General features: G+C 38.2%; 4 protein-coding genes across 6 annotated transcripts; 1 reads left to right on the top strand and 3 right to left on the bottom strand.

Annotated features, from left to right (window-relative positions):
• Positions 1-219: 219 nt before the first annotated feature.
• On the bottom strand, positions 220-4,056 carry LOC116138440 (transport inhibitor response 1-like protein). Its single transcript, XM_031424153.1, has 3 exons — positions 3,134-4,056; positions 1,956-2,445; positions 220-1,873 (listed from the first exon to the last, which is right to left on the bottom strand). The coding sequence occupies exons 1-3, from the start codon at positions 3,790-3,792 to the stop codon at positions 1,103-1,105; spliced, it is 1,920 nt and encodes a 639-aa protein (XP_031280013.1). The 5' UTR covers positions 3,793-4,056; the 3' UTR covers positions 220-1,102.
• Positions 4,057-5,567: 1,511 nt separating this feature from the next.
• Positions 5,568-9,071, top strand: LOC116138534 (GEM-like protein 1). The gene is made up of 4 exons (XM_031424244.1): positions 5,568-5,969; positions 6,054-6,155; positions 6,640-6,911; positions 8,652-9,071. Exons 1-4 carry the CDS (start codon positions 5,726-5,728, stop codon positions 8,826-8,828), a joined length of 795 nt encoding a protein of 264 aa, XP_031280104.1. The 5' UTR covers positions 5,568-5,725; the 3' UTR covers positions 8,829-9,071.
• Positions 9,072-11,938: 2,867 nt separating this feature from the next.
• On the bottom strand, positions 11,939-15,299 carry LOC116138504 (zinc-finger homeodomain protein 2). The gene is made up of 2 exons (XM_031424209.1): positions 15,029-15,299; positions 11,939-13,528 (listed from the first exon to the last, which is right to left on the bottom strand). The coding sequence occupies exon 2, from the start codon at positions 13,499-13,501 to the stop codon at positions 12,788-12,790; it is 714 nt and encodes a 237-aa protein (XP_031280069.1). The 5' UTR covers positions 13,502-13,528; positions 15,029-15,299; the 3' UTR covers positions 11,939-12,787.
• Positions 15,300-19,389: 4,090 nt separating this feature from the next.
• Positions 19,390-21,849, bottom strand: LOC116138535 (serine/threonine-protein kinase-like protein At1g28390). Of its 3 annotated transcripts, none has more exons than XR_004129309.1 (2): positions 19,847-21,848; positions 19,390-19,733 (listed from the first exon to the last, which is right to left on the bottom strand). XR_004129309.1 is itself a non-coding variant. In XM_031424245.1 (2 exons), exon 1 carries the CDS (start codon positions 21,442-21,444, stop codon positions 19,957-19,959), a length of 1,488 nt encoding a protein of 495 aa, XP_031280105.1. In that variant the 5' UTR covers positions 21,445-21,849; the 3' UTR covers positions 19,390-19,813; positions 19,939-19,956. The 3 variants fall into 3 exon arrangements, 2 of the variants coding, with proteins under 2 accessions (XP_031280105.1, XP_031280106.1); XM_031424245.1 differs by having other exon boundaries at positions 19,390-19,813; positions 19,939-21,849; XM_031424246.1 differs by having other exon boundaries at positions 19,939-21,849.
• Between the last annotated feature and the right edge of the window lie 1,925 nt (positions 21,850-23,774).

The following is a 23,774-nucleotide window of genomic DNA, read 5'->3' as shown; positions in this document are numbered from 1 at the left end:
CTTCAATCACCTAGCTCAATTTTACTTCTATATCAAAACCCAAGGACACCAGAAATGATCACGACCATCCATCCCTTGAGAATTGCGATTCTCTTCTCATGTAAAGGAACCCCACACGGTGGAGAGAGGATCCTGCAACGTGTACTTGTACAACACTTTCCACACATAATTAATGGGCCTCACTGTCAATTGATCATTCCATACAGAAAGAGAAAGGCAAAGACACAATTCTACTATACTATATGGTCCATGAATATGCATATTTGACATTTATTACCCATCTCACATTGCTAACAACAACAATAATAAATTGAAAAGTCAGGTGCTACAACAACACATCTGGAAAAAAGAAAAAAAAAAAAAAAACAAACGTCGAAAAACAGAAAAAGTGAGAGAGATGTATCAGTCTTGGGCATTTAGTTTTCACCAGCTACACCTTATCTCTAACTACAATTTGAATCAATATAACAGACTAAAATCATTCAGAGTGAATGCTTGCTTTTGCTTCTGATTCTCTACTGCTGGCGTCGAAGAATAATTTTATCAAATTCACCTTTCCACATCACCAATACTTCAACATCCATCTCTATTACTTCTTCATCAAAGGATAAGCAATTTGTTCCGGTGAAAACAAAGATATACAATCACTTCTTGATGTTGATCTACAACCCCCTCCCTTCTCTGGTAGCCTTCTTTATGATAAAATGAATATGAAAACAAAAAGTAACATAAAATTTAGAAGCGTACCGATACAAGAATATGAAATGGTCCAATACCTTAACAAAAACATCCACCTTGAGCATTAGCCTCCAATCCTCTAAGTTCATTGAAAGAACCCGAGCAAAGAAGAAATGCGGTCCTTTGTGTTGCTTCTGCCTTGATTGCCATTGCAACGGTCCACACTGAGAACAGAAGCTCTCTACTTGACTTTGTTTGACAAGTATGCAGGACCTTGTTTGCGGGCTATATAAAAGGCACCCGCTGCATCAATTTTTCCCACAAAAAATAACTTGTTACTTGATTAATAGCACAGCAAGAACAGCTGAAACAACTTTTGCCCTCCACCGCAAATGCCTACAATATCGTACCCAATTTTGGTGCATCATCCATCAGCCCTTAAGATAGTAACAAATTCTGGTGCATCATGCCTAGGCCCTTCAAGTGAACGATACATGTATAATGTCTCAACATATTCATCTATCACCTCCTCACCTTCAAACCTAATCACTTCCACAACCATGCGGGGCATTGCTCGAGCAATCTCATGGCAACCTCGGTGAGTTAATCTACAAGAAGACATCCAAAGGAATCTCATGTTGTAATAGTGGTGCAATCCCGATTGTAGAGCAGCATCCCCAAATGGGCTATCTCTAATCTCAAGCTTCTGTAATCTGGGGCAACCTTCAAGCACATATTTCAGACCCGTATCACTGTCTCCAGCAAAGGCAACAGACAGAGTTCGTACCAATTTACCATATTTTCCAATGTAACTGAAAGCTCTATCAGTTAATAAACCAGAAACAGCAAGCCGAGTGAGCTTCTTGCAGTTCATGACAATGGCTCCAAATCCTTCATCCATTGGTTCTCCAGTCACATGGTCACGCCTGTGGCGCCCCATTATGCATAGCCGAAATACCTCAAGATCTGGACAGTTCTTAGACATTGCTATGACAGCTGCATTTGTCATCCGCTGACAAAAATATAGAATAGACTGTAGTTTCCGACAACCCTCAGAAATTGCTTGGAGACCGATTTCGGAAACAGGCCCCTCAACGTCCTCCTGAGCATTAATAGGGAAAACTCGAAGCTCGCGAAGTTCCTTGCATGTTGCAGCCACAGCCTGAAGTCCTTCATCACATATCGAATCAAGGACCTGCATAATGAAAAGGCAAAATGAACTTCAAAACCCAACTTCGCCCATAATGTCAATAACCAACACCACACAGGACACATACCCAAAAAATTTGAAGTTTGTAGCAGTTGCTTATGATTGGTTTGAGCTGTTCAGCAGTGATATTGGCATAGCTGAAATTCAGGGAGGTTAGATTTGCACAAACTGGATAAATTGCAGGCAAGTAATCTGGTATGATTTCCCTGAACCCTGAGAGACAAACTAAGGATTTGCAAGCAGCAAAAGCAGACACATAGTCCAGTTCTGGATCACCCTCCAATGAGCTGAATGAGCCTGTCCCAAGATGTGTAAGCTGTGGAGCTTTAATCATCAGACGGTACAACTGCCCAATTGAAACATTACGGTTCAACCTAAGTTTCTTTAGGGAAGGGGACCTGGCCACAAGCTTCTCTAACGCCTCAGAATTTATTGCACATTCAACACAATCAAAAATCAGCGATTCAAGACACGTTTCGCCCTCTGGAAAACAAGATATCCAGTCTACTTCATCTTCTGTGACCTCCGTTTCAATCAGATCAAGCACTCTCAGTTGTCTGAAACATAAACACCAATCCAGTACATATAAGCTTACCACATTTTTCACACAGCAAGTTCAGATATTATCATTTGATAAACCCCATTTACGTGTTACNACGGTACAACTGCCCAATTGAAACATTACGGTTCAACCTAAGTTTCTTTAGGGAAGGGGACCTGGCCACAAGCTTCTCTAATGCCTCAAAATTTATTGCACATTCAACACAATCAAAAATCAGCGATTCAAGACACGTTTCGCCCTCTGGAAAACAAGATATCCAGTCTACTTCATCATCTGTGACCTCCGTTTCAATCAGATCAAGCACTCTCAGTTGTCTGAAACATAAACACCAATCCAGTACATATAAGCTTACCACATTTTTCACACAGCAAGTTCAGATATTATCATTTGATAAACCCCATTTACGTGTTACTAAGCAATACCAAAAGGCATCTTTTAGATTCACATACTTTGTTCTAAACTAGCACAGTGAAGATCACAAAGGCAGCAACAAACACAAACCGTGTTCAACTAGTAACAGATCTAAACATTTCTTCCACAAAAATGACAAATCAGATCAAACAAAAAGCCCGTTAAACATTCAAACTTTTTACCACCATTCACATAACCAACCATCGTAAACAGATCCAATCTAAAACACGAAAACTGAAGTATATTAGAAATAAAAAGAAAAAGAAAAATACCTGCACTTGCTGGCAATAAAAGCGAGGCCATTGGTACCAAACCCTTCACAACAAACAAGCATCAACTCCTTAAACCCCGAAAACGACTCGGCAAGCAGCTGCAGATCCTCATCCGTCACGGACATGCGCTTCAGGCAAACCTTTTCCAGCAAAGGGTAAGCCGTAGCCATCACCGAAAGCCACGGCGTGAAGTGGGCCCCCCAGTCAGGCGGCATCAGATTAAAGTCCGCAAACCTCGGCTTCCCTTTCAACACCAGGGCCCGAACCCGCCTAAACCGCCGAGTAGCCCGGTGCGGAGACACCGCGTAGCAGTTCCCGATAAACAGCTCGGATCGGGTCATCGCCTCCGCACGCCACCATGACTTACACACCAATGACGCAGCGTTTCGGTCGCGCCGAGATGTCAGGAAGTGAAGCACGTTTTCGAGGACGTTCTCGAGAACTTGGTCCGGGTAAGGTGACTGGTACTCAGTGATGGGTATGGGTACGGGTACGGGTATGGATGATGATGATGAAGATGAAGATGATGTGGAGGATCCAGAGGCGGAAATACCTCCAGAACAATTACGGGTTTTGTTGATTGAGGCGCACCGGAGATCCAAGGGTGGAGATCGATCGTCGTCTTCGGACATTTGTTGAAGGGCAAGATCGTGATGCATAAGATGTGTAGTTAAAAAAAAAGGGATTCAAAATAGAAAAAATGATTGATTTAGATGAAGAGAGAGTGTAAGAGACAGAGAGTGAAGTGAGTGAAGAAGATTAATAGAAAAACTGGAGAAAAGGAGAAGGAGAAGGAGAAGGAGAAGATTGGGATTCTTTGTATTTGTGTAAACTTATTTCTCTCTCTTTCAACTTCATCTGCTGCTGCTGCTACTGCACTATCCAATGCCTCTCCACACTTCTCCTCCATTATTTGGGGTTTTCTTTTACAAGCTTTTGTCTTTTTATTTTTCCTTTATTTTTTATTTTTTTCTGCATTGGAAACTAAACTACTAGTACTAAATTGCTAATTACAATAACAGCCCCCTCTCCTCTTCCTACTTCTTCTTCTATGTTTATGGTTTCAAAGTTTAATTCACAAAACATATTGAGGGTTGTTCCGTAAATAAATAGGAAAATAAGGCTCATATAGCAATGAACCATATTTTCAATCAACACATGGAGCTTCATTTCTACACTTTTGAAAGGAAAGTAAAAGGCACGGTCCAATTAAAAAGGAGTAAACCTGAGAAAAGCACAGTAGTGATTAGAATTGATATTGATGGACGCGTTGTAGATCCGCGTGAGGATGATATTGGTGGCAGCCTCTTGTTGAAGAATGATAATGTTAATAATTATAAAGAAATAAAGGATGTAATTGGATGTTTTTTTTTTAACTTGTTATGTAAATGTTACTCAAATCTTTCCTTTTACTCCAAATCAGGCCCATCAAAAAGCCCCAAAAAAAGTTTAAAACAAAATTAGATTTAACCATAGACCCTTTTGTCAAACACAAAATTGATTGAGCTTGAAGAGAGCGTGAGCACGTGAAATATGAGATTAAAAAAACAAGTACGTATAGTCAACAAGTAAGGAGTAAAAGTTTGAGTGAGTGGAGTAGATAGATGATAGATGAAATGATTTTGTTATGATGGGCCATCTACGGTTGGGTTGTGTTTGTTCAAACAACAAAAAAATACAAACCCCATCAATAATTAACATATATATATATATATTTTTTCATCTTCATTTTTATTAACCTTTGATTACTGAGATTGAAAATGGATGTATTCGGGTGGTTTCCCATTGCTTTGGGAATCTAACGATGCAGTTTCATTTAGATTAAAACAAGTGAAGTTAAAATCCAAATGAATGATTATGTAATATGAAAACGATATGATACATCCATGACTTTTCATAATCAAATTAATTTCCTCCTTGGGACCTTCCGAAATATGAACAATATGAATTCACCATGGACAAGGAGCGTGACAATACAATTCAAACAAGAAATCAATATGTGGGTGGCCTTTCAAATTACCTTTGTCCACATATTCTTGAAGCTTTCTTTGATTCATTGATTCCAAATAGTAATAAAGACCTTTCTCTTTATTGTGGTCTGAAATCCTGCTTCAATTTACAGAGGAAGTGCACTGCATCTAGATTGTGTTTAAAAAATAAAAAAAAAAGTTGAACGCAAAAAGCATTGCTTTTGGGAGTAGCCTTTTTAGGTATGCCGCTAGTTATATGCACAATCAGACAATTGAATGATAGCTGCTGAAATTGGGGAAATATTTGGAAGAAACTTTCATGTCTTGTTCTAAATTCTCAGTTGATTGATTGATTCAAGTGTTAATAATATCGTTGTTAGTCCAATCCATCCCAGATCCAGTTAGGCCCAGCCCAACAAGAGAATTGGATGAATTGAATTTGATCTGGCACGAATTAAATCCTTCACAAAAAACTATCTAGTACTGGTACAGGTACACATCAACACTCATCCCCAAAATTTTCGAAATTCTCCGAAACTAAACAACAAAAAAAGGGTCTTCAATTTGGCACTACCGAGGAACGTTTATACTGCAAATCTATAACAAAAGAAAGGAATTGAGAATGAATCAGCACCAAGGCGATCAAACTAAAGCTCCCTCATCAGACTCAAACCAACAACCGCTTCACTCATCGGATTACGCTCCCTACCCTAAACTTGATCCAAACGACGTCGCTCCACCTCCACACAATTGGACGAACGTTTCCGTTGGCCCAGCACCTATCAACGAGACTGCCGCCACCGCTATGCCGCCGGAGTCCAATCCCTACGTGTCTCCCTCTCCGGTTCCTGCGTCCTCCACCAAGAGTGAGTACAGTCAGTAATTAAACATTATGTGCAATAATAATTGAGATTGTTTGTTTATGTGTTTACTATTTTATAAATTCGTAGATAAGATGGATTCGGTGAAGGATGCGTTAGGAAAATTTGGGAAGAAGGCTGTGGAGGCCACGAAGAAGGCTGAGGATCTTGCTGGGAATATGTGGCAACACTGTAAGTCTTTCTCTAATTGTTTTAATTATAAGTGTTGTTTCTTTGCTAATTGTCATTGTGAACATACTTTTTTTTAATTATTTTACAGAATTCGAGTTCATTTTGTTGTTCTCTATTAGAGTAAGGTGCATTTAGTTTCAGAAATTGTCTTCACACTTAGGAATGTTTAAAGAAACGTGTTGAAATCAAGTGTTTTGATCTGGCTCTTCGTGTTAACTGTTAAGGCTTTTGATAATTGCCAATGCATTTATATTAACTAAACTAAGTTCATGTATGTAGTTGTTCATATATCTTTATTATTTGTTTTAACTGCAATAAAAGTGGAATTTCATTTGTAGATGTAGCATACTTGGCTGACTCAATGATATTGACTTTCTAAATTCAAAACTGATCCACTAATTTTATATTTGCCGATCATTGACCAATTAGTATGTAGTACATGAAATTACCATGCTGAAGCTGAACTAGTGTCTGTTTTCATCAGTGAAAACAGGTCCAAGTTTTGCTGATGCTGCTGTGGGAAGAATTGCACAGGGAACAAAAGTTCTTGCAGAAGGTGGATATGAGAAGATTTTTCGTCAAAGTTTTGAGACTGTTCCTGAGGAACAACTTCTAAAGACATATGCATGCTACCTATCAACATCTTCTGGTCCAGTAATGGGAGTTTTATATTTGTCCACTGCAAAGCTTGCATTCTGTAGTGACAATCCTTTGTCTTATAAAGTTGGTGAGCAGACTCAATGGAGCTATTATAAGGTATTCTAGCTAGTACCTGCCTTTAGCTTTCAATACTTATTTTCTTTTGTTTTCCTTGTCTGGGTTAGGACCCTTTTTGCATAGAGTAATGCTTGGCAATGCAATTTTTTTTTACCCTCCTCATGCTATCATACGTTATGAATTTCTATGCACTACTGCTCTGGTAATTGTATGTGCACTTCTATTCTATTTGAAATAAATAACAGAAGTGGTTTATCAATTTACTGAATCTTAGTGCCTATTTGATGTGGGACCTTTTAAATGAGTGAAGAGGAATTGAGATTTTGATTTGGTATTTTAGTCATGATCAAATCATTGATAATTTGCTGGTCATGTTTATATATATATATATATGACCTAGATAGTTGGAACTGATTTTTTTTATATCAAATGTCAGCACCAACCTATACTTTCTTTGGGCTTTGCTTTTACCAACATCTAAATAAAAAGCAGGTGCCAAGAACAAACTCTTTTCTAGAAAACTTGCTTGTTATGCTCTACCTGCTCAAAATGTGCAGTTCCACCTCACAACATGCTTCTTTGTAGGACTTTTACTTGAATCATCACTATTAAAAATGTCATTTACTTAGGATTTCCTCAGTATTCTTATGGTTACATAATATGTTTTGGAGCATTTATTCACCCATACCACCTTCGTTTTGTCAATTAAGTGATATTAACTCCAACTTTGTGATGATTAATGCAAGATCAAGGTCTTTCCACAGTGTAGTGTTCTTGTTCACGGTTAAATTANTCTGGTAATTGTATGTGCACTTCTATTCTATTTGAAATAAATAACAGAAGTGGTTTATGAATTTACTGAATCTTAGTGCCTATTTGATGTGGGACCTTTTAAATGAGTGAAGAGGAATTGAGATTTTGATTTGGTATTTTAGTCATGATCAAATCATTGATAATTTGCTGGTCATGTTTATATATATATATATATGACCTAGATAGTTGGAACTGATTTTTTTTATATCAAATGTCAGCACCAACCTATACTTTCTTGGGGCTTTGCTTTTACCAACATCTAAATAAAAAGCAGGTGCCAAGAACAAACTCTTTTCTAGAAAACTTGCTTGTTATGCTCTACCTGCTCAAAATGTGCAGTTCCACCTCACAACATGCTTCTTTGTAGGACTTTTACTTGAATCATCACTATTAAAAATGTCATTTACTTAGGATTTCCTCAGTATTCTTATGGTTACATAATATGTTTTGGAGCATTTATTCACCCATACCACCTTCGTTTTGTCAATTAAGTGATATTAACTCCAACTTTGTGATGATTAATGCAAGATCAAGGTCTTTCCACAGTGTAGTGTTCTTGTTCACGGTTAAATTAAAAATAGAAAAATGTACTTCAATGAAGCTTGTATGCTTAAGTGTCTGTAAATTGTGGCAGTATGGTATTTTCTTGAGATGTTGAATTGTTGTGTTGCCATATTTGGAATCAGGTGGCCTGAGATCATCTCAGTAAATATATAGCCTTTCTGCAATCTATGCGCTATACTAGCATGTAATTACTTTTTTCTGCCACTATTTCCTATACTCATGGACCTTCATCTGGTTAATGAATAATTTTAGTATGAGTCATGTTTTAGGATATCTTTTACTTTTCATATTTGGAAGTTGATGACTACTCTCTCTCTGTTTACTTTTCATACTATATGCCCTTTTTTTTTTATAATATTTATTGACAATATTATTCAATTTTTTTCCTTCATGTATACGTAGGTAGTTCTTCCCTTAAATCAGCTGAAGGCAATCAATCCCTCAACAAGCAAAGTCAAACCTGGTGAGAAGTACATCCAGGTTATCTCTATTGACAACCACGAGTTTTGGTTCATGGGTTTTGTGAACTACGATAGTGCTGTGAAAAATCTTCAGGGAGCATTGGAGTCTCGTGGCTAACGACTTGCTGAGGCCAAAACTTTTTACCATGCATTATTTAGTCCATCATGTGGCCAGCCATTAATGTAGATAAAACATGCCATTCAGACTCTGCTTAGATATATAGTGTATGTTGCATTTGTTTGTGAAGTCACTTTGATATATGCTGCGTGTTGAAATGAAATTCATTCATTGTAATCATGTACCTTTTTAATGTATTTGGATTGGTGAAAAACTATAGATTGTGCCCTTTGCTTCATTTTACATTTTACCTAGTGCCAATGTCGCCGTGTGAACCAGTAGTGTTTGCAGTGTAAATAGCAGGCAAAGCATTCCAGTTAAAAGGAAAAAGAAAATTCTGAAAACCGTTGTTGGGCCCAAAAAGACGCTATAAAATTTGTAAATTTCGCGTTTCAAATCAACAAAACATTGATGCAATTTCTTTAGTATTTTAGGCCCACCGAGCGTTTGTTTGAATTCTATAAAAAAGGTGTTAGCGTGGTAAGTTGGTCTTGCATCCAAATCAGCATATCAATTCTGGAATCGCGATTGTGGATCTATAGTTGTCCATGAATATATGATTAGCCGACAGACAACTAACCTCAAATGAGGTTAAGAATCGCTTCTTAAGTTATTTTAAAACAATCTTTGACAAGAACTTAGTATATGCCGTTAATCTGCTGAGACGCACTGGATAGAGAGTGGAGACAGGCAATGAGACACGGCTGGATCTTTTTACATGAGGTTAAATGAAAAAACCCAACGACTGAGATGAGGTCTGGTAAAGTATGTAGAAGATACAAGACAGTCCAGACCCAAGGGGTGTGTACACGTCTAGGCCCAGTCCCACCATCTAATTTGTGGTGCCCAAAATTGGAGTGGCCCAAGTAAGTGTCCAACCCCAACAAAAAAGATCTAGTAATCTTGATCTACCATGTAGGGTCCGATCTATTAGCCCAGACTGAAAACTGTGTGCAACTAATACTTGCCTGTCTTCATTCCAACTGGCAGACCAATAAAAGGGGACCATTACATTATACAAAACAAATAACCAAGTCAGAATGACACTCAGAATCATTCATAGCCTGGGCCATACCTTGGGTTTAAACTTTAAAGTAATACTTTCATAATGTCAATTTTGAATTCATTTCATTGTAGAATAACATTACTGGACCTCCTTTCTTTTGCTCTTCCCTCAACAGCTGTGTCTTTTTCTTCNGCAGACCAATAAGAGGGGACCATTACATTATACAAAACAAATAACCAAGTCAGAATGACACTCAGAATCATTCATAGCCTGGGCCATACCTAACCTTGGGTTTAAACTTTAAAGTAATACTTTCATAAGGTCAATTTTGAATTCATTTCATTGTAGAATAACATTACTGGACCTCCTTTCTTTTGCTCTTCCCTCAACAGCTGTGTCGTTTTCTTCGATAATCAAATACCCTAATATTACTATTTTTGCGTCTTCATAAATAGGGTAGTCATGTTCTGGTATTGTCATAATGAATTTTTTACCTCGAAAGAAAAGAAAGTTAAGGTCTCTGACTCTCTGCTACTGAAAACAGATAGGCAATCATCCACTTGAAGAGTCATATATGTTTGGTCTTCATCTTGGGGTTCAAAAAATAAAAAACGCAAGCGCCATTGAAACAAACCTCAAATATAACAGCCTCAAAACAAAGTTATCGTCTATCTACTTTGATTAACCTTGGTCAATATGATAGTTAAAAATATAATTTGCTCTTGAACCCACCCAGATAAGTGAAATGTGTAATGTGTTGACAGTCATGCAGAGGAATCATGTTGAAATGTCAGCCTAAACAAGTGATTGCGATATATCTGCAGACTCCCAAAATATCCCCTTACTTCCAATAAGGGCTTTAATTTATTTTCCCAACAACTAGCCTGCATCCGTAAAGTCTTCACAAATCACCCGTCATAATAACTAGCTAGCCATTATGTTTTAAACAAAAACATCACCTAAAATAATTTCCTTGCTGTTACGAATTGCTACAACCCCACACAACTTATCTACTTCTCCTTTAACATTCTTACTATAAACAAATATGGTTTACTGAATTTAAAAAAAAAAAGTGCAAGTAATTAAATTATTTAAGTAAAAGGAACAAATTCAGATCCCAACGTTTTGGATGCAATATCAAAACTAAAAAATTTAGTACAAATATTTTATATTTTTCCAAAGAAAATAATTGTGCTTCACAATTAGCATATGATTGTTGAATTCATGAAAAAATATTTTAAATATTTATACATTTCACACATATAAGTAACGGATCCAGAAATTTCAGTTAGAGTGGGCCAACATAAAAATTAATTGCACATTAATATTTTTATCTATTAATATTTCTGTTAAGGTGGATAAAAATCCAGAAATTGTACATTTTAGTATTTTTTTTATTTTTTTAAATGAGGGTGGGCCATGCAAGTGCTAGATCCGGTAATGAATGTACCCAACCTTTGGAGGCAAAATAAGTTGATGAGTAGTATACGTAAATCTTATTTAGTTCCTTTTTTTTTTTTTCTGATACTATTAAAAACCCCCATTAAACTCTTGAGAACGTAGCTTCGAATGATTAGAGCTGTTAATGTAATTTAGTGAACTCATGGCAAGAAGCTAACTAATAAAAGTAACTGGGAATTGAAAAGTAATTCAAGTGTTGGGTTGAGAGGCAAAGTGTCACGGGTGTAATGTCAATATTGTTTAAATATTATTGTGGAGTCGAGCCCACATGTTCCTAAAGGGAAACAGAATTTTAAAGTAGGCAACATGAGACCGATCTTTAGATCATTTTTCCGACAGCTTCAAGACGCCACCTCCACTATTATTCTATTACCACTTTCCCCAACATGAACATGTTGAGTTTTTCTCCCACACCACCTCTTTCCCTATCACGAACTAACTACTGCTTAAATTTAATTTTAACAAATTAATTCTCTGCCCAGAAACTTAAATTTAATTTATATTTATTTAACACCTCTAATGCATGCGCTTACAAAACGGCATTATCAGGTGTGTTGGTTTTGTTTTCACTAGTAGCCAAACAAAAATAAGGAGAGGAAGGAGATGACGCATAAAATAATTAAGATAAATAATAAAAGGATGTAATTCAGTAATTGTGACAGATGAGTACATAAGAGTCACACAGAAATTAAGATAGAGAGATAGATATTGCAGAAAGAAGGCAATTAATGGAGGAGGAAGAATGAGTGTGAATACCATAATTGAGTTCCAGCCATTTGCATATCTATCTCCACCTCATCTCATCACCTCTTTCTTAAACAGTTGTCAAAACTCTTTTCGGTGGGTTTTTTTCGAGCTTTATTCAACTCGAACTCTCTAGAGTTTCAGAATCCAAAATGGAATTAGTTGAAAGAAGTTAATATGAGAGAGAACAAAATATAATGACTTAATAAACCTTAAGCGGCGAGATGGAGGAGAGAAAGAAGGAGAATATGACAGATGTGGATGGACACTAAAGATTTCAACTTTGCATGCTAACCACGTTTGATTTCGAACTCTCTCGATCTTTGTTCTTTCATCACCATCACATGAACATCATACAAATTTCAACCCCATTCTAAATTATTCATCTAATTCCATCTCTTCATTTTTTATCGTCTCTTTGCAGTTGTGCAGAGTTATATCAAAACACTACTACCTGGAGAATTAGATTAGGTTTTTCAAATCAAAGACAAGAAAAAAAGAAAGCTACGATTTGAGCAATGGTGGCCATTGTCAGCAACAATGTACTAAGCAACACCATGTTATAATGATCCATCCTACACTCACCATTCGAAAAGAAACTAAAACAAAATAAATTGAAACCAAATTGAAATTGAAATTGAAATTGAAATTGAAAGAAAAAGAAAGAGGGTAAGAAACCTAATCATATATCACTAATAAATTAACAATACAATTTTCTTCATCCCCATAGTTTTTCTCCCTCTAGAAATTAGGGTTTCTTACCAAGTGTGTGCTTTTTGTTATGCATCCAAACCTTAAGCACATGCCTCCTCACACCAGTCTCAGCACAGAATTGTTCCACAGAAGCCTCATCGTGCTTTTGAATTCGCCAGCCGAGCCGCTCCGCAAACCCTAGCATCTTTTCCTTCTGTTCAGGTGTAAACTTTGTTCTAAACCTCTTTTTTAGTCCACCACTGCCCCCACCACTGCTACTTGGATTTGACACATCTTCATCCTCCCTATTGTAACCACCACCGCCTGAGGCTGATGGTAAAGCTAACGGTCTTGGTGCCGTTAGATGCAAATATCCAGCGGGTGGTGGAGGCGCACGATAGTAGGGGGAGAATTGGGGATGGTGTGGGTGGTGATATAAGACTCCAGTATTTTCACCGTCAGTTTCTTTTCGGTGGAAATTGCGATGGCAGTTACACGCGGCACATTTTAGAGCGTCGATAGTGCCATCCTCGCCAGCTGCCATGAACTCACAACAACCATCAACCGCGTGGCCACCGATGTTCACCGCGTGGTTCTTTTGACACTCTCGATATCTGATTGAGATTCCCGTTTTTCTGGTTGTTGATGCGCCTTCTCCGCTTGCCGTGGGGTCCGTGTTGGGACGAACTGAGTTGGTAAGGGAGTCGTAAGCCGGTGGAACCGGCATGCCCATTTCTTCTTCTTGCTCTTCGTGCTCCTCAAATTCCATATTATGCGCCGTTTTCTCTCTCTCTCTCTAGGACTTGTGTTGATGAAGAAGATCTACATGGCCGATAGATCAGCAGCAGCAGCAGGTAGCACCAGCGATGAAAAAGAAAAAAAAAAGAAAAAAAAAAAGAAAGAAAAAGGATTTGTAATAAGTAATTGTAGAACATAAAAAAGTGTTTGTGGAAACAAGTGAAAAAGTGTAAAATTAGCTCAGAAGAGAAGATAAGAATTGGAGGAGAGTGTGGCCATCAATTGTTGTTGGACTGCAAAAGAGAGATGTCTTACTCCAAACCCTTCCCTTTCTTATGCTTTGTAATTTGTGAATTACTTTTTAACTTATTATTTACATGGAGGGTTTCACTTTCACCTTATGTTTAACGTGTTACTCAACTGGAGAGTTATTATGGTGAAAATGGGAAGATAGAGATAGCGTGTGGGGTGTGGCAAAAGTGACGTAAGAAAAGAAAGAGTTGCTGTTTGGAAACACAAATGTCTGTTTAGTTTACTCTCTCAGCTGCCTTAAATCTTACATTCCTAAATATTAACTAACTTCTCTTTAATCATCCAATTTTCTATTTAATAATTTAATTAATGAATAAAATCAATGTACGGAAGCATCCTATATATATATATCCAAGAAAGGAGATGCAGTTGGTCTCCAAATCACTTCCTTCAAGCAAAATTGAAGGAGAGAGAGAGAGAGGGAACTACTACGAATATTTGGATTTGTCGGCATTCATAATCATACGTGCTCTCCATCTCCGAGACATTCAGATCGGTTTTGGTGACTGCACGTCCATGTTAATTACTATGAGCTTAACTCAAGGCAAGGAAAGAGATTTGAATTTAACCAAAATTCGAGACGGATAGTGACGTATTTGTACTGGTCAAAAGCAAAGTTATGAGTAGAATTGGTAGACTTGTGAGGAGGGGACGTTACGCCTAGGAACTGGAAGAGAAGAAGACTCCAAAACTTAAGCGGGATGATATCATTAACGTAAGCAGTAAAATTAAAAATTAAAATAAAAGAAAACACCGCAACTACAGAAGAAATAGTGGGAGCTTCATGAAGGCACACAGTAGCCCCACCCAAAAGCCAATCCCGGTGCGGTATAACTGAAACTGACGCAGACGCCTCAACCTGTGTAATCGTGTCACTCTCATGTCAGCTGGCGGGAAACAAACCTCTTTTACCACTTCCCCTAACAATATATTTTTCACTTTCATTGGAGTGTTATTTTAAGAGATAAATTAACGGGTTGATTATGATAGAACAAATAATATACATATATTTATATATATATATATAGCATGTTGAGAGAGAGAGAGAGAGCGATTCCGTTCCGTTTTGAGGTGTTAAAAGCTTTCTAGATTACGGAAGATTCTTTTTAGTGTGAGAGAGGGGACAACGATAGTGACTAGACGAGAAAAAGGAGTGCGTGGGTGTTGAGGGGTGGAGTGGTTCTGGCCCTTTGATTTCCATTTCCATTCCTTTTGGCAGCCTTTTTTTTTTTTTTTTTTTTTTTTNAGGACTTGTGTTGATGAAGAAGATCTACATCGCCGATAGATCAGCAGCAGGTAGCAGTAGCACCAGCGATGAAAAAGAAAAAAAAAAAAAAGAAAAAAAAAAAGAAAGAAAAAGGATTTGTAATAAGTAATTGTAGAACATAAAAAAGTGTTTGTGGAAACAAGTGAAAAAGTGTAAAATTAGCTCAGAAGAGAAGATAAGAATTGGAGGAGAGTGTGGCCATCAATTGTTGTTGGACTGCAAAAGAGAGATGTCTTACTCCAAACCCTTCCCTTTCTTATGCTTTGTAATTTGTGAATTACTTTTTAACTTATTATTTACATGGAGGGTTTCACTTTCACCTTATGTTTAACGTGTTACTCAACTGGAGAGTTATTATGGTGAAAATGGGAAGATAGAGATAGCGTGTGGGGTGTGGCAAAAGTGACGTAAGAAAAGAAAGAGTTGCTGTTTGGAAACACAAATGTCTGTTTAGTTTACTCTCTCAGCTGCCTTAAATCTTACATTCCTAAATATTAACTAACTTCTCTTTAATCATCCAATTTTCTATTTAATAATTTAATTAATGAATAAAATCAATGTACGGAAGCATCCTATATATATATATCCAAGAAAGGAGATGCAGTTGGTCTCCAAATCACTTCCTTCAAGCAAAATTGAAGGAGAGAGAGAGAGAGGGAACTACTACGAATATTTGGATTTGTCGGCATTCATAATCATACGTGCTCTCCATCTCCGACGCATTCAGATCGGTTTTGGTGACTGCACGTCCATGTTAATTACTATGAGCTTAACTCAAGGCAAGGAAAGAGATTTGAATTTAACCAAAATTCGAGACGGATAGTGACGTATTTGTACTGGTCAAAAGCAAAGTTATGAGTAGAATTGGTAGACTTGTGAGGAGGGGACGTTACGCCTAGGAACTGGAAGAGAAGAAGACTCCAAAACTTAAGCGGGATGATATCACTAACGTAAGCAGTAAAATTAAAAATTAAAATAAAAGAAAACACCGCAGCTACAGAAGAAATAGTGGGAGCTTCATGAAGGCACCCAGTAGCCCCACCCAAAAGCCAATCCCGGTATAACTGAAACTGACGCAGACGCCTCAACCTGTGTAATCGTGTCACTCTCATGTCAGCTGGCGGGAAACAAACCTCTTTTACCACTTCCCCTAACAATATATTTTTCACTTTCATTGGAGTGTTATTTTAAGAGATAAATTAACGAGTTGATTATGATAGAACAAATAATATACATATATTTATATATATATATATAGCATGTTGAGAGAGAGAGAGAGAGCGATTCCGTTCCGTTTTGAGGTGTTAAAAGCTTTCTAGATTACGGAAGATTCTTTTTAGTGTGAGAGAGGGGACAACGATAGTGACTAGACGAGGAAAAGGAGTGCGTGGGTGTTGAGGGGTGGAGTGGTTCTGGCCGTTTGATTTCCATTTCCATTTCCATTCCTTTTGGCAGCCTTTTTTTTTTTTTTTTTAAATATCAATTTTCTCTTCTCATAATAATAATAATAATAATAATCCAAGGCTCCTCCTATTCTACCCTTATTAATAACGCATCACCATCTCCATTTCCTGCCTACATTGGTTGTGGGTCCATTTAGCTTATTGAGTTATTGTAATGGGATGGGACCCATTCCCAACATTGTTACTTTGTTACTCTCTGTGGCCAATAAATGCGTAAAAAAATAAGTGTGATTAAGGTTTCATTAATTAATATTATGCTTCGTACCGTTCAAATTGTCGGTTAATCCCACACACACACCCTAATCATTTGACACATCATTACACACCTTGCCTCCACATGTTGATGTAATCAAATCATCGATTTGCTTTGAGTGAACGCCAGTATCTTTAACTTTAAGTTCAAGAATACAAAATTGGGTCAGACCAAGCCCAAAAACTGAAACAAAGATCATTGGGCCAAATCTTGTTGCCCATTAGATCAAGATATGCATCAATACAAGATCCAACTAATGATTTAATGATTAGAAATAAATCAAATTCTTAAATAAAACATTTAAGTTAAATATCTTCACGGACCTGACCCTATAAACAATCTCTGCTTTTGAGATGACATAAAGCTGTTTAGAGCCTAAGATGAGGTAACAGAGCCCTGTTTTTCTTCTGGAGTAATTGGACCCTAGTAGGCCGGAGTGTAGGTGGACCGTGTTTATACGAAAAATGGAAAATGTCAGGGTGCAATCACTATCCAATGAGTTGAGGCCCATAATCATATTGAATTTGTTTAAAAAGAGTGGAGTGCAGTGCAGCTACCATTGCCAACCCCTGGACCACAAGTACTGTGATGCCCGGGAGTAAGATCCTGGTTAGGTTTTCAAGTGATTGATGGGTCCAACCCTCTGCCCAAATCCAATACTTTAACCTCATAGACAAATAAAGCTGGTTATTTACCAACAATACCCCCCAACCACAGTGGAATTAGGAAATCAAGTTTGAGGGTTTGAAGCAAACCTGAAATTTTGATGAACCTAATAGTAATAGCAGTGCTACCTTTTCATTAATTTTAATTTCGGTCAGGCAATGGACTGTGAGATTCTGAACCCATTTGAAGCATCAAGTTTTAAGCAGCCTGAGAAAGTCAAGCTCTGACACTCGTTTAAGATACAGTAGCAGCGTATTGGTGAGTCTAATTAATGATGTTATAAATGCATGTCTAAACCCAGGGGTAAATCTGACACAGATGTATGTAATTTTAGTGAAAATTCATGAAAGACTGCTGGTTGAGCTTCAAACCTCATTCAAAGTCCAGGTAGCTAAACTGCTACACTGGTACTAATACATATTGACATAATGTGTTTTACAAACCACTATATTTCATTGTGTAATAGGAATTGAAGTAAGTAATTATGTAATGCCATCCATCGAATGCTGTCAAATCAAGAAGAGATTCAATTTTATTTTTCCCCTCTTCTCTAAGAAAATCAAACAGACGTTACCGGACCATTGCAAAACCTGTTACTTGATAATTTATCCCAAGTTTTCACTGAGATAGAATGGAAGGAAATTGAATACCAAGCAGGAGCGAGGCATTAAAATACAAAGGAATGAACTATCATTTAAGAAGTGGGACACTGATAAGGCGAGTAGCCTCTGGACACCACATATGAAGAAAACATCCAGAGCTCTCCATGGCATCCAAAGACTCCCGTTGTAAAATACAAACTACTAAATAATTGCTGACTAAGACTAGATAGATAAGAAATCAATTATTAAATAATCTCCACGTGAATGATAAAACGTGAAATGGGATAATTGTTCTAAACCTTGATGAATATTGGAGGCAGGTCAATGCTTTTATTGGCTCGAAGAAACACCCTAGCTAGCTGTACATTTGTGGCAGGTTTCTCATTACCTGCAGGTTTTTACTGGTAAAACATTAAGCATTTCTTTTACCCTCACTTATATCATCCATGTGAGTAACATTATCTCATGTCAACTGTCATGTATCTGCAGAATTCTTTTATGGCGGATAAAGAAAACGAGAAGAAAACTAGCAGGATGCCCACCAAACAATCTTTACAGAATTGATAAGAACCACATTTTGCTACACGAAGAGGCTGATTCTATGACAATATTATTATATAATGAGGCTGAAACCAAGTAAGTATGCTAAATATCAGCAATCAAAACGGGGGCAGAATCCGTGATGGCATCCAACATCACTGCATTAAATAGTTCGGAACTTAGCTAGAAGCATAAAATGACTCTGCTAGTATGGACAATGTAGTTAAATTAATAATAACAGACAATAACGACCACATTTTGGACTCTCATTATAGCTGGCTATCAAGAGAACATTACCCTTTAGTACGTGGCCACTCGATATCTATTTCTCAGCGGAGTGGAACCTATACAAGACACTGTGTTTCAATCTTTGACATCAATACAACGATGAGGTCCTCCAACATCCTTTACAATTACAATTGTCGTATTAAACACGTCCGCATAAAATGTGAAATACCCGGGAATGAGCCAAAATAGAGGAAACATTCCACGGTTTCCACTGCAGATGTATCCTGCCTCTGATCCTTAATGTGCACCTCTGCTTGGATGTATGTGTTGCTTTGGTAATTTTCCTTAAGCTGACATAGAATTGATGAAATGCTCAATCTCTCCTACTCAGGATGCTAAAACAGTTTCAAAAGAATGTAAAGATCATTGGTTTGTTATCGTTCTTTTTTTCTTATCAACCAGAGCATTCTGCATATTTTGACCACACCTCCAGCCTCATACTAGCAAAAAGATGGCTGATGCAAGGTGCATATAAATCATCATATTTGAAACTACTTAGTCATTCTTTCTTAACTCGAAGTAACAATAATGGGGATAAATCACTCTAAACTTAAAATTTATATTGTACAACAAATAAATACTTAGAATATCAAAAAATACAAATGAAATTGAAACAACTGAAGTCCCTAAATGATGTGTTGACAGTTGATGGATTTCATCCAAATATGCCCCCTCTAAACTTGTTTCCTATCAAGAAAAGGCGAGATCACCCGGTTTCTTTGGTTTAATTCGATCATAAGGTTTCTACTGTTTAATTTGAAAACCTGTACGAGCTTTTGCCAAATGTAGAGATCTCTACATAATTCATCGCCACCCTTTCATTGTGAAGTCCTGAAGCAGCAACAAATAGAACTTCGAGCATTTGAAATGCACTGAGACAATGGTTTCATCGCAGAGGCGGAAATTTAGAGCATACCACTTCGGATTATAGTTTAAACTTGGAATCCATCATCTAACAACACATCATGTTATAGTTAATGTTTCCCTCCAATTAAAACAATATGAGTTGCTTAAAACGAAAATACCAGTATCCTGATTCCTGAAAGCACAAAATTCACAGTTGAAAAGTAGCATTACCGTTACAATCTTCTCCCTTTAGAATGAAACAAATGGTTTCTCCTGCTCTAGTTTCTCATCTAAACTGATCATCAACTTGGAAACCTCAAGCTCTCTTGAATTTGGTCTCTTCCCAAACTCAAACACATACCCTTTATTATTACAACGCACAACCCCTGGACTTTGCAACACTCCCATTGACCTGGACTTGCTCAGCATCATCACTGGCATTTTCACGGCCACTCCGGGCGCCCTTCTCCTAACCAATGGTGACCCAGTTCCCATTTTGATCTCCCCAAATGAACCAATAGATTTCGATCTAGTCACAAAATCATCTCCTCCACTTGTAGCTACATTACTTCCATACTCTGCACCCGAAACACTGGATACCCTCCTGTTCCTCCGACTCCCAACCCTACTTACTCTACCACAACTCTTAATTAACTCTTCGCTTCCATCAAATACTTCATGTTTTACTTCAACGGCCTGCTGAAATTTCTCCACGCGCCGTTGAAAATGACTCCAAATACGTGGCGACTCTATGCGCTTTCTAACTTCTTTTAAATACTCAACGACCTCCGAAATCTCAGGCCGCTTCTTAACCGAAGATCTAATGCACCGCGCGGCAAGCACGGCGAGTTTCCGAATAACGGTTGCGTCGGGCGGTGGGCCCACCCTGACATCACATATCCCGGTGAAGTTGCCGTGCTTGATCATCGGTACGGCCCAGTCCACCACCGACGGCGGACTGTAATTCAAATCAATGGCGTTTCTACCGCTAATGATTTCTAATAATAAAATACCGAAACTGAACACGTCACTCTTGGTGCTCAGATCACCCGGCGCAAGATAGCCAGGATCGAGGTAGCCTAACGTACCTGCCGGGGGCGTGCACTTTATTTTAACATCCTCCACGTGTCCTCTCAACGCCAAACCGAAATCGCTCAATCTTGCATTGCGATTCTCGTCGATCAAAATGTTGGAGGACTTTATATCTCTGTGAATCACCGGCGGGTTAGAGGAGTGCAACGTTTGGATTGCTTTGGCTATCTGTAACGCGAACCGGACCCGCCTGGTCCAACTAGGGGGCCTAGAAGAAGAGTGAAGCAAATCGTATAACGAACCGTTTGGCATGTACTCAACAACGAGAAATTTGTTTTGTTTTGCATCGACACAGAAGCCTATAAGATTTACAAGTCTAGGATTTTGTATTCTGGAAAGAATTTCAATCTCGTTTTCAGCTGGGCTGGTGCAGTTTGTACATGGCTGGCTGTGAAAAGTGGTCTTTTTAACGGCGGCGATGAGCTTCCCGTCTTGAAGCACGGCTTTGTAAACGCTACCGTGGCTGCCTTTGCCGAGAAAACTGTTGGCGGAGAAATCATTTGTGGCAGAGGCTAGCTGGTGGTAGAAGAACTCTTTGATCTTGATAACAGGTTTGTTTCTTGTTTTCTTCTTCTTTCTAAGATCCCAGTTGTAGGTATCGCATGTGGCGATTGCGGACTCTGCATTGCAAGATAGATAACCCATGATGGTATTGATTTTGAAAGTGAAGAATTAAATGAAGGAAAAAGAGTAGTATATACTAGATGAGTGAGTTGAAACCAATAATAATAAAAAATATTGATGGTGTGAAAAGTGAAAAAGAAAGAAAGCGAGTAGTCAAAGAGAGGGGTAAAGGTGGTGGTCGTGGTGGGAAACGAGAGCGGCAAAAGCCATTAAAGTAATGGTAGTGGGTGGTGGTGTGTAAAGTCCTGGTGCTTAGGAAACTGTTTTACAGCTTTGGTTGAAAATTTCAAGCTAGAGAGCGGTGGTTGGTAATATTTTATTGATTTTAACATGCAAACGCATGCAACTTTGGAAGGAATTTCTCGGGGTTGGTCTTAAAAGAGCATTCCAGGGGTCCATCAATCTATTGACTTTATCTCCTTCATCATTCACCATCATCTTTTCAATCAATTTCGTCTTTTGATTAGGCTCCAATTTTATGTGTTTGTCATTTGGGACAAAACGAGAAAGAATTATATTATTTAATTCAAAGTTAATGTGATAGTTATATTACTGAATCTCACATCTATCATATTGAATTTTGAGGCACTTCTTCCAAAACTCCTACAATCATGCACCCACTGAGCCTTCTTTTTCCGATTTATGTGTATCAATCAGATCTTCTGTTGGGAATTCGGAAAAGCAAAATCTAGATGAAGCATTAGCGTGATGAGGCAGCATCTCGTTGGTGTTAACGGCAGTCATTTTGGGACTTTCTGTAATTAAAAACCTGTGATTTATAACCTATATGATATCAATCGTTTCGTGTGATTTTTTCGCTAAACTCAGGCTATTATGGGGATATAACTCGATTCAGAATCAACTCGATAACGATATTTGATCAACCTAGCATAAGCTCGTCGAGCTATAACTCGACCTAGTAAAAACTAGTCACGAATAATTCGAGCAATCATTTAATCAATTCCCGAATTATTTCAAATCCTAGATATTGCAAAAAAAATTAGATCAATAGCAATCTCTGCGCAATCTCAATGTCCAATCGCGAAAATATCATAATTATATTTCAGAGCAATTGTAATCCATTTGTTTTCGTTTTTTTCTTCCTACAAATCTTGTATATAAACCCTCTCAAATTATGAAAAATGGGTTACAAAATTTTCATAGAATTTACATTGTAAGCTCTCAACACAAATACAAAATAGTGGACGTAAGCTTCATAGTTTACCTCACCGAACCACTTTAAAAACTCTCATTGTCTTTTACTTTATTGCATCTTTATACCTTCATCACTGATTATATATCTTTAATCACGCCCACATCAGTTTTGATCCCGGCAAGGTCGATCGGATCTCGCTGGTTGGTGCAGATTTCTATATCAACATTTTGGCACTAGAAGGAGGGGCCTCCGTCAACATCTCAGGTATTTCGGCAAATAGTCACAGCAACCAACCCAATCCAGACCCACAATGGTGCACACCAGGTCAAAGACTACCACCAGAAACCTTGAAAATGTGGAAACCACCCACCAGGAAGTGCAACATGATGTCGTTGGACGTCGACCACCCGTGCCACCAACTCAACACGTCACAAACTACTAGGGGGCAGGGACATCAAACCCCGAAAACGGCCAACTGGTAGAGATGATCAGAACAATGGTTGCACATGCGGTACAACAAAACGTGGCTGAGCTGAGGAACCAACAACCAACTGCCCAGAATCTTAACCAGTCACACTTCACCAATGCCACCCCAATAGGTATGAATTCTGTAGGTGGACGATTCGCTTTGTCGGTACAAAGGGCGACCAACACCCCCAACATCGCAAATTTACCTTGTAACCTCTCAATTCAAATACAAAACAGTGGACGTAGGCTTCAGAGTTTACCTCGCCGAACCACTTTAAAAACTCTCAGTGTCTTTTACTTTATTGCATCTTTATACCTTCATCGCTGAGTATCTTTAATCATGCCTACATCAATTCTGATCCAGTCAAATAAGTATCATACCTTGTTCAGGTACCATACCTTGTTCAGGACCTTCTGCGAGCAGCTCAGCATCAAGAAGAGTTTCGTCGCTGTTTATCAGCCTCAAGCCAACAGACAAGTGGAGGCTGTGAACAAGGTCATCAAGCATACTATTAAGAAAAAGCTTGACGCCCTGAAAGGGAGGTGGGCCGATGAACTGCCCACAGCTTTGTAGTCTTATAAGACAACCGCTAGGAGTTCAACAGGTGAAACCCGATTCTCTCTGTCATACGGGTGTAAAGCAATGGCCTCGATTAAAGTGGGGATCAACTCATTTCGAAGAGAAGTTTTCGACAAGGAAACAAACGAAGATCTTTTCCGCCCGAGG

This window comes from Pistacia vera, unplaced genomic scaffold, assembly GCF_008641045.1.
Source record: "Pistacia vera cultivar Batoury unplaced genomic scaffold, PisVer_v2 Contig341, whole genome shotgun sequence".
In the NCBI taxonomy this organism is placed as follows: domain Eukaryota; kingdom Viridiplantae; phylum Streptophyta; class Magnoliopsida; order Sapindales; family Anacardiaceae; genus Pistacia; species Pistacia vera.
The sequence above is the reverse complement of the archived record's forward strand: the minus strand, read 5'-3'. Positions and strand labels throughout refer to the sequence as shown.

Bases quoted from the DNA above. Each gene is read 5' to 3' on its own strand.
- LOC116138440 (XM_031424153.1), bottom strand. From the start codon at position 3,792: ATGCATCACGATCTTGCCCTTCAACAAATGTCCGAAGACGACGATCGA. The intron at 2,446-3,133 runs GTATTTTTCTTT...TTTATGTTTCAG, and splicing joins TTTATTGCCAGCAAGTGCAG to ACAACTGAGAGTGCTTGATC. The intron at 1,874-1,955 runs GTATGTGTCCTG...TTCATTATGCAG, and splicing joins ACAAACTTCAAATTTTTTGG to GTCCTTGATTCGATATGTGA.
- LOC116138535 (XM_031424245.1), bottom strand. From the start codon at position 21,444: ATGGGTTATCTATCTTGCAATGCAGAGTCCGCAATCGCCACATGCGAT.
- LOC116138534 (XM_031424244.1), top strand. From the start codon at position 5,726: ATGAATCAGCACCAAGGCGATCAAACTAAAGCTCCCTCATCAGACTCA. The intron at 5,970-6,053 runs GTGAGTACAGTC...ATAAATTCGTAG, and splicing joins TCCTGCGTCCTCCACCAAGA to ATAAGATGGATTCGGTGAAG. The intron at 6,156-6,639 runs GTAAGTCTTTCT...TGTTTTCATCAG, and splicing joins TGGGAATATGTGGCAACACT to TGAAAACAGGTCCAAGTTTT.
- LOC116138504 (XM_031424209.1), bottom strand. From the start codon at position 13,501: ATGGAATTTGAGGAGCACGAAGAGCAAGAAGAAGAAATGGGCATGCCG.